Raw genomic sequence first — 12,433 nt, forward strand, 5'->3', positions numbered from 1 at the left:
CATATATACATATATACATGTATATGTATGTATACATGTATATATGTCTATATATACACACATACATACACACATATACACACAGATACACCTTATGGATAGCCACCAAATATATGTGCCATGTACCAAATCATGCAATTGATTTCACTAAATATACTTTTTATCAAGTGAATACTGATACTAATAAAATGGGAGTGAATATCTTTTGTTAAATTGCCTTTGAAACTACCAATTAAATTCATTTTGTTTGGCAGTATCATTTTAAAAAAAATAAATAATAAACACAATGTCTGAATTGCCTATCTAGTCAGCTATTTACAATAAGGTTCCCTACTCATAGATGAAAATGAGATCATTGTCCCAGTGAAAAAAGAACAACATCAAAGCCTCTTATCCTCACTTAAGCTCAGTCTTATCTTCAGCATATTAATTCCCAGAACTATGTTCTCCTCTAAATTCTATGAAATCAGGGCTACTGGTTTCTTCAGGAGACATCAAAAATTTGGAGAGCTAAGCTTCTGCCAATTGGCAAAAGCAGCTTTCAATCAGCTACCTGAATTCTTTTGGGAGGTTGGAGGCATCACTATTTCCAAAAGCCATAGTGCTAAATCAACAGGAAGATTACAGGCATTCGGAATCAAGTTCTCAGACTGCGGTCTTGAGTTTTTCTTGAAAGCTGCTTATAAAAGAAGGACTGTGTGAAACTTTGATATTTACATCAAGTCACAACTAAGGGGCAGGTTTGCAAAATCAATTGTGCAGCTTTTATACTCACTGCACATTTACCACATATGTCCTTTATTACACAGTGGAAAACCATTAAATGCACAGTAGTTTTGCCAAGTGGCATTATGCATTTAACAGCTTTATTCGTTTAACAGCTCCAACTCTCATTATATTTTGCCATGTGGTACATGGGATTTTATGCATTTAACAGTTTAAGACAGCTCTATGGTATTTTCTTTTCATGTATTTCATAGTATGGTTGGACATCATGTCTTAGCAAACTGTATTTCACTGATTTCATTGATGAGAGAAAGAGTAATCTGGAAAAATTACTACACTGAAATTGAAAAGGGAAACAAATATTTTAATCCCTTTCCAAGTTCTTTGATATTCTACTCTCCTCCTTTTATCAACATCTGAAAATAACCTACATCAGGTTAAAACTGCAGGTAAAAAAGGCTAACCCTGTACTCTATAATTAATCTAAACATAACATTTAACTATAGTTTGATTTTTTTCAGTTTTAAAAACTTAATTTTTATTGAAAACCTTCTTGCTTAATAGAAATACAATACTCAGTCACTTCCTTTCTTTATAGCACACAACGGAAGATTTGTTAGGGAGATGATCAACCATTTTATTATTTACATATGTAGGGATGAAAACATTTGTCGGCTGGGCGCGGTGGCTCAAGCCTGTAATCCCAGCACTTTGGGAGGCCCAGACGGGCGGATCACGAGGTCAGGAGATCGAGACCATCCTGGCTAACACAGTGAAACCCCGTCTCTACTAAAAACTACAAAAAACTAGCCGGGCGAGGTGGCGGCGCCTGTAGTCCCAGCTACCCGGGAGGCTGAGGCAGGAGAATGGCGTGAACCCGGGAGGCGGAGCTTGCAGTGAGCTGAGATCCGGCCACAGCACTCCAGCCTGGGTGACAGAGCGAGACTCCGTCTCAAAAAAATACAAAAAACAAATAAAAAAAAAGAAAACATTTGTCATACAAGGACACAGTGGAAATCAAGCTCAGAATCCAAGGACTCTCAAAATTACGCTTTAACTAACTTTTGTTTCCTCCACTCTGCATTAGATGTTCGCCCTAGGTATAAATAAGTAAGCATGCAACTCAAACTAACCTAGGATTCTAGGTTTGGGCAGAAATTGTCCCTTTAAATGAAGACTTGAAGCAGATAGTAGATTCCATCAACTGTTGCTGCTTTCAGAAATAAAAAACCTAAGCATCTGTCTGCTCGTTTCCCCAGAGCATTACATTCTCCACAATCCCAGCACTCTGAAAAATTTTACTGGATAAGCTTCTATGTTTTTCTGTTAAAAGATTTTAGCACTTACCCTGCACTCCCCACGTGTGTTTTCTCCTGAAAAAAACAACTGTATTCTGTACATAAAAGAAACACCTGACATCAAAAGGTGTCTCTGGGCCTGGGGAAAAGTGGTTATTATAACAGAGTCAGCCATTCCCCTTGTGGGAACAGGAGAGGTGATGAGACTTGGCTAAAACTTGGTCTCAGAAAGGTACCGTTATATACATTCTAAGTTTCGTTCATATATATATAAAGGGAGAGAAACAAAAGAGTACATTGCAGCACTGCAGTGTTTAGAAAAAAAGAAATCATTCGAGGCTAATTTTTTTTAATCTTTAAAAAAAAAAAAAAAGATCGGGTTTTGGCTTCATCTCTATTTTGAACTCCAATGGGAATAAAAGCAAACTAGAGTAAAAGGCAGAACATGACAGGTTTCTTGGGGGTTATTATTGTTATTATTATTATAGGAACAGATGTATTTTTATTGGTGGGGGAAGGAGAAGGGTCTAATTCCAGCCCTCGATTTTGCTCTTTTAAAAACCACTCACCTGACTTTTATTTGCAGCCACTTTGGCAAACAGGGCTTGAGACACCTTGGCCCTTTTCATCTCCTGTTGGATCTCGTCGTAAATGGCGGCTGTGATGTTGACGTTGGCGCCGTCCACCTTAATAGGGAGGTCTGTTGTCGGTGTCGAGGTTTTGGCCTACCAAGAGACCATGAAAATAATAATTTAAAAAGTGCTGCATTCAGCCCAGCCATCTGTGCAGAAATTATCAAAGGATTTCAGTCAGCTGATGCCAAACTGCATTAGCTACAGAGGGACACTTCCTGTCCATTATTCTAATCAGGTTAATTGTGATTGGAAATAATTGCAGTGCATTCCTATAGGACATGCAGAATCCTGTCAACCCTGTTTTCTCACAGTATCTCAGACGAAGGTTCACAGGTAGGATGGCTCTCCTAGACACCAAACTATAAGCAACCATCTAACAACAAAACAAACATGCAGAACACACACACAGTTAACCTTTTCTTTCTAAAAATGGCACACCTTGGAAGAAGAGCCAATTCTTCCAGGAAAAAAAATGAGTAAATGGGTAGAGGTCTCTAAATAATAAATTATTACTCAATTTAATGCACTCCCGAGTCTCTCTCATTCTTTATTAAAGCTTTACGTATGTCATTCGAGTATGTATGGTTTTCCATCATTATCATCATTATGCTACCCAGACAGTCACCTAATTTCACCTAGGAAATCAGTGGAAATGAAACAAAATTTCATTTCATAAAACTAGGCTTCAGAATGCCTTTGATGTGCCACTTTCATTTTCTTAAACTCATATTGTGGTTTTATGTATTCTGTAGTGCTCGTTTTAATTGAATGATTTCCCATCAGCTTCAGAGACAAATGAAGGACAATATAGAAGGTATCTGTACTTCTTGGGGTTAGGATAACCCTAAAATGTCTGAATCTACTTAATCCAAAAGATGGTCATAATATTTACTTGGTGTGGGCCCTAGAATGCATTGCTGGTGTCTAATAAGAGAGGGCTGAGACATTTTGTTGGAACCTCCGGCAGCAAGACTTCAGGAAAAGACATCCTTGATCCTTGTGCACTACCAGCTGAACTGACCTAACCTGGGTTTTTTCTCCTTGTCCAGAGAAAGATGTAACAGGCAGTGTGGACTCTGTGACAAATGGTGTCTAGAGGCAGAACTTAAGGCCCTACGTTTCCATAAAGGCTTTGCTTCCTAACAGTGCTCAGTGACTTCTGCCATCTTTCTTCTACCTCCTTCTCTTATACTATTTTCTCATTACCACAAAGCAATAATTACTGTAATTTATGGTGTGCTTTTTATGGGCCAGGTACTCCAGAAAGCATTTTAACTTCTGTTTTCACATTTAATTCTTTTAAGATTCCAATGAGTTAGACATTATTATTTTCATCATACAAATTAAGAAACTGAAATAAAAGAGGATTTTAACCTAGGACACCCAGCAGCCAGTGAAGGAACCATGATCTGAACGCAACTCTTTCAGGCTCAAAAGCATGGGGTCAGGACACTGCACTATACACTGCCTCCAAAATCTCCAATTTATGCCAGGTGCTGTTACAAGAATTTCCTCGCTAGGTTGGGACTTTCCCATTAAAAATCCAATTCTCTGTAATTTTTTAAAAAAAACTCTTTGTTCTGCTCAAAATTTCTAGTTAACCCACAGTGCTTTCCCTGTTAAGAGAATGTTTTAGCATAGCATGTCTGCCCTTTCTCAATTCAGTTTTCTTAATTTGCCTCACTGACTATCTCATCCCACCTGACTGGTCAAGTCTTCTCTAGAACCATAAGGGCTAAGATGAAACCCCTCAGCCATGTGACCTTACACAAGTCACCGAATCCACCTAAACCTCAGTTCCCTCATCTGTAAAATGGGCGTAATACCAAAAAATGGTGACAATTGAATTCATGCAAAATGTTCACAATACCTAATACACAGTAAGCATTTTAAAAAATGATCATTCTTATCTTAGTATTGCTTTGTCATTATTAAGTACAGCATGGAATGCTGAACTGAATAAATAAAAAGAGACTGCAGGTATAATTTCAAAACTGAAATTTCTCTAATTTGTTTTTCAGCTACTAATAAAGTATAGATGGGGTCTGGAAAATAATCTCCCTGCATCAATGTCAAGCTGCCTGTGTACACTAAATTGCTGACTCCAACTAAAAGGCTGAGTCAGTGAGTACTCCTCTAATACTTGTTCTCACAATAAAATCTGTACCGTACTATGATCTTTACTGTTGAGATATGCCTGAAAAGAATTTTAAGCCGGTAATCATGAAATGTTTTAAAAGACTTTAATAAACTCTCCTTTCTCAATTTTTACCCAAGAGAAAAAGAAGACAATTCTAGAGAATGTACAAATGCAATGCCATGACTGTATTCTCAAAAACATGTTTAAATATTTATTTTTTAAAATATCAAAACTGTGAAATTAAATAAGAGATTTCCCTGCTACACCTATCCCTAAAGGGCATCTTAATGAATTTTCTAGATGGCATTCTGGTCAAAATAAGCAAAATACTGACCCTAACTGTGTGGCCTTGTAAGTCGGTCTGGCACTGAAAGCTATTAGGTCTTTGAAAAGGTGCCTACGATATATAATCTTGTTAGGAAAACAGTACAAAAGAGCTGAAAACAAACACACAGACCTCTGTTAATTTCTAACAAGTAGAAGTAACTTTCTAAGAAGAACTGCCTTGTTAAATGGCCATGAAGTATGGCTGGGCTCTTCTATAATGGTTTAATGGACTTCGAAAGTGGCAAACATATTGATGAATTTAGCAGAAGTAAATATTAGTGCACATTAACAACTTGCCCAACTTACTAGCTCAGTATGTATGCCCTCAGAATTTTTTTTAAATAAATAAAAATGCTTGGTTATACTCATCCAAAGTAAGCAGTCAAGAGACTTATTTTTGGTTTAAACAGTAACTAAAACTCATAATTCACTAAAGATTGAAGTGTAAGTAACACAATTTGGCAGTGCATGATAGAAAGTAATCTTCAATTAAAAGTTTATTGCAGAGTATAAAAATATAAAAAGAGTTAAAATGTGTGAAAAAAATGGATATACTTGAAGGAGCTCAAATATCTCTACTAGAATACAATTGTGCTTCTATGCTTAATCGGTTCCTTAGAATTTATCAGAAAACACAAAACCAAAGCTATAATATCTAAGCAAAACAACCTTTGGTTTTGAACCGCCCATTTTTCAGATTTGTATAAATGTATATCCATTAGGTCGGGCATGGTGGCTCACGCCTGTAATCCCAGCACTTTGCAAGGCCAAGGTGGGCAGATTACTTGAGGTCAGGAGTTTGAGACTAGCATGGCCAACATGGTGAAACACCGCCTCAACTAAAAATACAAGAAAATTAGCCTGGTGTGGTGGCATGTGCCTGTAATCCCAGCTACTCGGGAGGTCGAGGCAGAAGAATCACTTAAACCTGAGAAGCAGAGGTTGCAGTAAGCCATGATCACACCACTGCACTTCAGCCTGGGCAACAAAGTGAGACTCCTTCTCAAAAACAAACAAACAAAAATGTATACCCATTAAATATTGGTTTTGAGAATTATCACTCAGACAGAACCTGCAACTATCATAGCAACAGTGAATGGACTGGCCTTATCATAAATCTATCGAGTAGTAAAAGTTTAGGGGAAGTAGGAGATAGGCCAGAAATGAGTAGGCTTGGATGTGAACTAGAAATGACCCGACTGCCTTGAGTTAGGAGCTTTGAAGCACACATTACTAGATGTATACACTTGCACGAGGGCCTAAGAAAAGAATACTTTTCAAGTGTGTGGAGAGGAAGAATGGAAGTCACCAAATTCTGTGGGGAGATGATCCTAGGATGGAAAATAATTAAGGCCTACCTTTCCACCATCATTTTCTAAAGGATCATTGAGTGACATCTCAGTCATTCTGATCTAGACACTGCATATGCATGCTTCCACTGCAAGTGTTCCTCCATTTTGTCTTTTTCAGATTACACAAAACAGAGCTTAAACTACCCTCTGCCCCTGCCCTCAGCCACCCTACACCCCATCCAGCCCAACCAAATAAACATACAATTTAAGGGAAAATAGTGTGCTTGCTATGCAAACTCGGCTTCAACACAAATGTCCTAACTCCTTCTTCGGCAACTGAGCAGCTACATATAAACATCCTAGAGCCAGCCCCTGTGCCCACTCCTACCTTCCCACCCCTCACATACCACTATGGAAGAATGGAACTTCCTAAAGGGACAGAAATAGAGTATGGGATCATATATGGTCAGAGATTCATATCCTTTGACCAACATGTTTAGCGGATTAAGAAGTCTTTGAATTGGCCAGGCGCGGTGGCTCACGCCTATAATCCCAGCACTTTGGGAGACCGAGGCAGGTGGATCACCTGAGGTCAGGAGTTCGAGACTAGCCTGGCCAACATGGTGAAACCCCATCTCTACTAAAAATACAAAAATTAGCCGGGCGTGGTGATGGGTGCCTGTAATGTCAGCTACTTGGGAGGCTGGGGCAGGAGAATTGCTTGAACCCAGGAAGCAGAGGCTGCAGTAAGCCAAGATCACACTACTGTACCCCAGCCTGTGCAACAGAGCAAGACTCCATCTCAAAAAAATAAAAATATAAGAAAAGAAAAAAAGGAAAGAAATCCTTGAATTATGTCTCTCAGTATTCGAGGGAAAACACAGTAACTAGTGAAGGCAAGATATTTCCAAGACAAAGAGTGAAAAATCCAGAGAGCAAGTTTCTCACCTGAGGGGTTCGGGAGGAGCTGGGACTGCTGGAGGCCGAGGAGACCATGCTTACATTGGGATTCATGCTCCGCTCCCTCTCGTCTTGGTAGATGCGATCTCGCTCCACTTCTGGCAGATTGAGGAAATTCTGCATGGCCCTCAGGTTTACTAGAAGAGACTGAGAGGCTGTCCGAGGGTCTTCTTCCTTACGCAGAATCTCAGACAATAATCCCTGATTAAATGGGGGAAAAAGATAGACCGAGTCACATTTGCAGGTATATATGTGTAGTTTCTGTGTTCTGCCCCTCTCCCCCTTTGTTTGGTTTAACCAGCTCGCTGTGATGTCAAGAACCTCACACTAATTCCTTAGGGTTCTCCGATATGAAGGTAATGTGCTTGCCTTCCGGGGGATATGCATTATTTTAGGACTGTTCTATTCTGACACTTTATCATCACTGTAATAATCATCGGTGTACAGACATGCCAGCTAGCAAGGTAGGCACTCAGGAAGAATTGTGAAACTGCAATTACCACCAGGTGCCTCCTACAAGTATTTCAGGAACTGTTAGAACTCTCTCTGCTTGAAACTGGGAACACTTGGCAGTCCTGCTTAGCTTTACAAATCTGCCAAGTTTGGTAAATTTAGTTTCGACATTTAAACAGCATGGTAGATTTACATCAATTTTTTAAAAAATTGGCTGAATTTCTGTATGACCGGCCACTGTTTTCAATATAGAAATTTCTTATGGCAAAAAAAAAAGACACAAAGCAAATGGCTAAATTGTGTTAACCCTCTGATAATTTCCCAATCCATACACACAATAGTTTTCCTTACATATGTACAAAGGGCACCCCAATCTTTTATGAGATGTCTTCATGGGGGAAACCCTAATCTCACCATTAAAGCAATGAAAATGAAGTCACCTCTGGTGAGGGGCTGAGCACACTGTAACAACAGTGTGCATGGAATGCTATGATGGGTCCAGATACTTTCTGAATGTGTGACTCACCCAAATAGAAAGATTTAAATAGGAAATTAGTGTTTTCATGTGCTCTCGATGACAGAGGATTCACAAAGAAAAGGAAAATGCTGCCAAGTCTAGAGAAGAGTAGTATGGACTCCAGAAAAAGGCTGGAGATCTAAGGTGGGACACTGTAGTATTGTGGGTAGGTGCAGATCTATTTCCATTCTGCACACTTGTTGGATTATCACACAGAGACATCACTTTATATTCCAAACTAATATATTGCTTCTCAGAGCACTACAAGAACAGAGTTCAGGATTATCCCCCTGGGAAGAGCTGAGATGTTAATCCCATGTCTTAGAACAGATGGGCCAACTCAAATCATGAAAAGTCACTTCTTTAACTGTAGTAAAGTAGAACAGATGCCAAAGACGTTTCCACTCAGGTGAAAATTAATGCAAAGGAAACACTATCAGATTTCTAATATGTGGCTTAAATATGAAAAGGCAATGAATGTAAGAGGAATATGCTATCTCTAGTTGTCCAAAAATCTTCAAGGAAAGGTAGGTAATGTTTTAAAATAAAGCAATGCATTATAATATAGTGAAGCAAATGCCAGTTATAGGAAGTGCATCACATAGCACTCCAAGGAAGCAATCACCACTCAGAACATCACATAGTCAATTTTACTACAAGGAACTTACAAGCACTATGTCATCCGACAGTTTCACAATTTCAGTGTCATGTTACTTTGATTAGAGAAATTCTAAGTAATACTTGGTAGAAAAGCTACAGATCGGTGTCTTGTGTGTGTGTCTGTGTCTGTGTGTGCATACATGCATGCCCAAAGAAGGGGAAAAGGTAGGATGTGCATGTAAAAATAACTGACTGGCACATGATTCTTAATCCAGATTTCTTGTCATGCTTTTAGAAGCAATGAGTGAGACACTTATCTTCCAGAAAACGTGATACAATCTAGGTATCAACTCTCTGAAATTAAAAGTCAATTCTGCCTAAAGCTATCCTACTTTCCACTTGCACTAAGCAACCTGAAATATTCATAATGAATTTGTTTTGAAGATAAAAATCTTCAAATGAATATGCAGAGAAGCAAGAGCAAAGTGGATTTCAACTTTCAATACCAGTAAAAAAAACACTAAGACTGATATTTTTTGAGTTTTCTTCAATGATAAATTCTGCATATAAAGGATGACTTGGTCTTTTTCCTCTCTCTCCCTCCTTCCTCTCCCTTTCACTCTCATAAATTTGGTATTTCAATAAATTTCAGATTACTAAAACTTGAAGGAGTTTTAGGGTCAACACGAAAAAATTTTTTAGTTATGATTATACTCAAGAGATCTCAAAGGCAAAGTTTATAAACCTATTCTTCCCCTGTGAAATTATTTTAACAAGTTGTGGAGTTTATTATAGCAAAGATTTTGGATACAAAATAGTGACATAACAAAACTATTGTTCTAACGGACCATGGCTCAAAATTATGTTTGTTCATTCTTAATCAATAAAAAGCATTAAAAAACACAGAGTGTTTTAATTTGTTTCTTTCCATTTTGAAACTGTATAGCTCCTTCTCCTACATTTTTTACGTACTGGACAACCTTGCAGGGAAACTAATCCATCTCCAAGGAAAATTATTACGAAGAATCCTTGAGAATGACTGCTCACCCATTTCTGAGGTGAAAGAGATACAATATTTGTATTTTTAAAGGGTGGTGGAATATACTGTTTCCTCTGTTTCATTTGCCTAATTGAAGATAAAGTCTCAAACCAACAAGGTAGCCAGTGTCACCTCCATATATTAACCCCAGAGAATCAGAACACTGCTTTAAATTATTTACTAAAACTCTCATCTGTGTAGGTATAGTCCCAAAGCGCGTTCTTTTCTCCTCAGACATTTTCAATAACAAGTGGCTCACTGGTGGGCACAAGAAGAGTTTTAGTTGTTTTGTTGAGTCTTTTTCACTTGAGTTATTTATGTGCTTTTAACTATTTAAACTGGGATTTTCAAAAAATGTAGTCCAAATTCTTCAGGCTCATAAATGGAAAGTGAGTCTATTTCATTAGTTGAAAATCATCAGAGGAGAAAAAGATCAGAAGAAAATAGCATAACTTTCATACACCACACATCACCCCACCTAATTATCAAGATAAGTAAATGTTTATCATATTGAAACTGTCTTGAATAGAACATAAATTAATAATTTATCTCATATACATATTTCTAAAGCCCTTGCCACTATGTCATCTGGCATTTTAATTATCAACCAGCCAAGCTGGAGGTGTCACTTGGACATTCCCATTATGCAGCCTGGGATACAGAAAATGTGGCACGGCACCTGGGCACTGAAAAAAAGATGCACTTTTATGAATAGAAAGGTCATGAATATTGAGAATGTGCAAATGGAGGGAAATTAATAAATTAACCAGGATATAGCTTATTAAACTTTCATATCAGTAATCATATTAAAATATATTGCAAGTATTGAGTAAAGTGATCATTAAGTATTTTCCTCATCGTAGGCAACAGAACCTTCTCCAGGGACACATTAAAACAATTTCCTCCACAGTGTTAGCCGAGATTATGTAAGACTAGGAAACATGTTGACTAAAAGGAGCAGAATGAATATCTGCACGAAGTAGAAGAGATACCCTACAAAATAATTCTTGGGTTACAAGTCAGTGGAAAAAGAAGGAAGTCAGGTAAAGAGAACCTCAAACTGGCTTTTTCCGTAGCCTAATTAACATTTTGTAGACTTCATATAATTTCCAGGACCACCAAAGAATACATGAGTTTGGCAAAATATTCACTAAAAGCAAAATAATTCAAAGTACGAAATGAGCAATAACTTATCATAATGCCATCTAGCTTGCTCATAATTTGGCCTGCTTGCTACCTCTACAGAGACAACAAATAATTGGGGCTAATTGTTTGATGAAAACTTAATGCCCTTATTTTTCCTAATATTTTAAAATATCTCTTTATAACAAATTAAATGACCTTTACAGATTCTGAGTCTGTACTTTCTGTCAATGAGCTTTTGATTTCCATACTTCCTTAACAAGTTATATAGTTGGTCCCAAATTGTTAACGTGTATGATATATGCTGATATTCAGAGAAGTCTGGGAAATGCTATCATGACGGGTTCTATCAAATTTACTTCCAAGTTTTTGCACTAGCCTTTGACAGCTTGTCTGGGACAGGTGAGAAATTACCTTCGATGGGCCTTTAACCCTGTAAGAGAGCAATAAGAGAATCCACACCTGGGCCAGGTTTAGGAATGCTGAGCCTGCCATGCCACTCCTGACAGCAACAGTTAAAGTCCTTACTGACTAGATTTTAACAGATATCTGTTCTTCATGGCTCTCAGACCATAGGCAACTCTCTAGGATTAGGCTATATCTCTTATGGATTACCTCGGGAGCCCCTAAATCCAGTATCTCCCATTGATTCTCTAGGGAACCCCCAAATTCAATACACCTTGTCTCAAAAAAAAAAAAAAAAAAAAAAAAACAGATCAGTCTATTAATTCTTTTCTTATTTATGAATGAATACAAAGTTCTGAGAGGGATGAATAGATTTAGTAAGAGACAGATTCTGCTTCCCAGGAGTTTACCATACGATGGGAAGGAGAAGGTATTATAGCAGCACAATGTTAAAGATGTCAAGCATCATCAATGCAAGCCAGAACTAGTGTCACCTTCGCTCAAAGGAGGGAGAAAGTATTATCAACTGCAGGATTCAGGGAAAAATAATTGGAAGAGGTAAGAGTTAACCTAGCTGGAACTTTAAATATAGATAGTACATGGATATAAAGTTACGATGAATATTGGGCAGCCTGTGAAACTGGGGAGTTTTAGAACATTTGAAGAAAGAGAAACCACATGCTTACTCCAGAATACCAAGACAACCTCTGTTTCCTTAAAAGCTGTAAAATAAAGTGCAAAAACTAATAAAGTGGTAGAAGATATTTTGAAACAAAAATAAAATAAGAGTCCACATTAATACGATTCTGAACTACTGGAGTATATACAAGCTAACCAGCAAACATTAACCCCCAAAATGAAGTGATATTAGATAATCTGTTCAGCCTTTTTGTCACCT

The 12,433-nt window shown here is 37.8% G+C and overlaps 1 protein-coding gene across 4 annotated transcripts in view; it reads right to left on the reverse strand.

Moving 5' to 3' along the window:
• SATB2 (SATB homeobox 2) overlaps positions 1 to 12,433 on the reverse strand; it is a 200,579-nt gene that overhangs the window by 51,285 nt on the left and 136,861 nt on the right. For all 4 annotated transcript variants that reach the window (XM_023218251.2, XM_023218254.3, XM_023218258.3 and 1 more), the window contains 2 exons: positions 7,367 to 7,579; positions 2,594 to 2,749 (listed from right to left, as the gene is read on the reverse strand). In XM_023218251.2, coding sequence (XP_023074019.1) covers positions 2,594 to 2,749; positions 7,367 to 7,579 — 369 coding nt within the window. The remainder of the gene's footprint in view (positions 1 to 2,593; positions 2,750 to 7,366; positions 7,580 to 12,433) is intronic.

The sequence above is a fragment of the Piliocolobus tephrosceles genome, chromosome 11 (genome assembly GCF_002776525.5).
Source record: "Piliocolobus tephrosceles isolate RC106 chromosome 11, ASM277652v3, whole genome shotgun sequence".
Classification (NCBI taxonomy): domain Eukaryota; kingdom Metazoa; phylum Chordata; class Mammalia; order Primates; family Cercopithecidae; genus Piliocolobus; species Piliocolobus tephrosceles.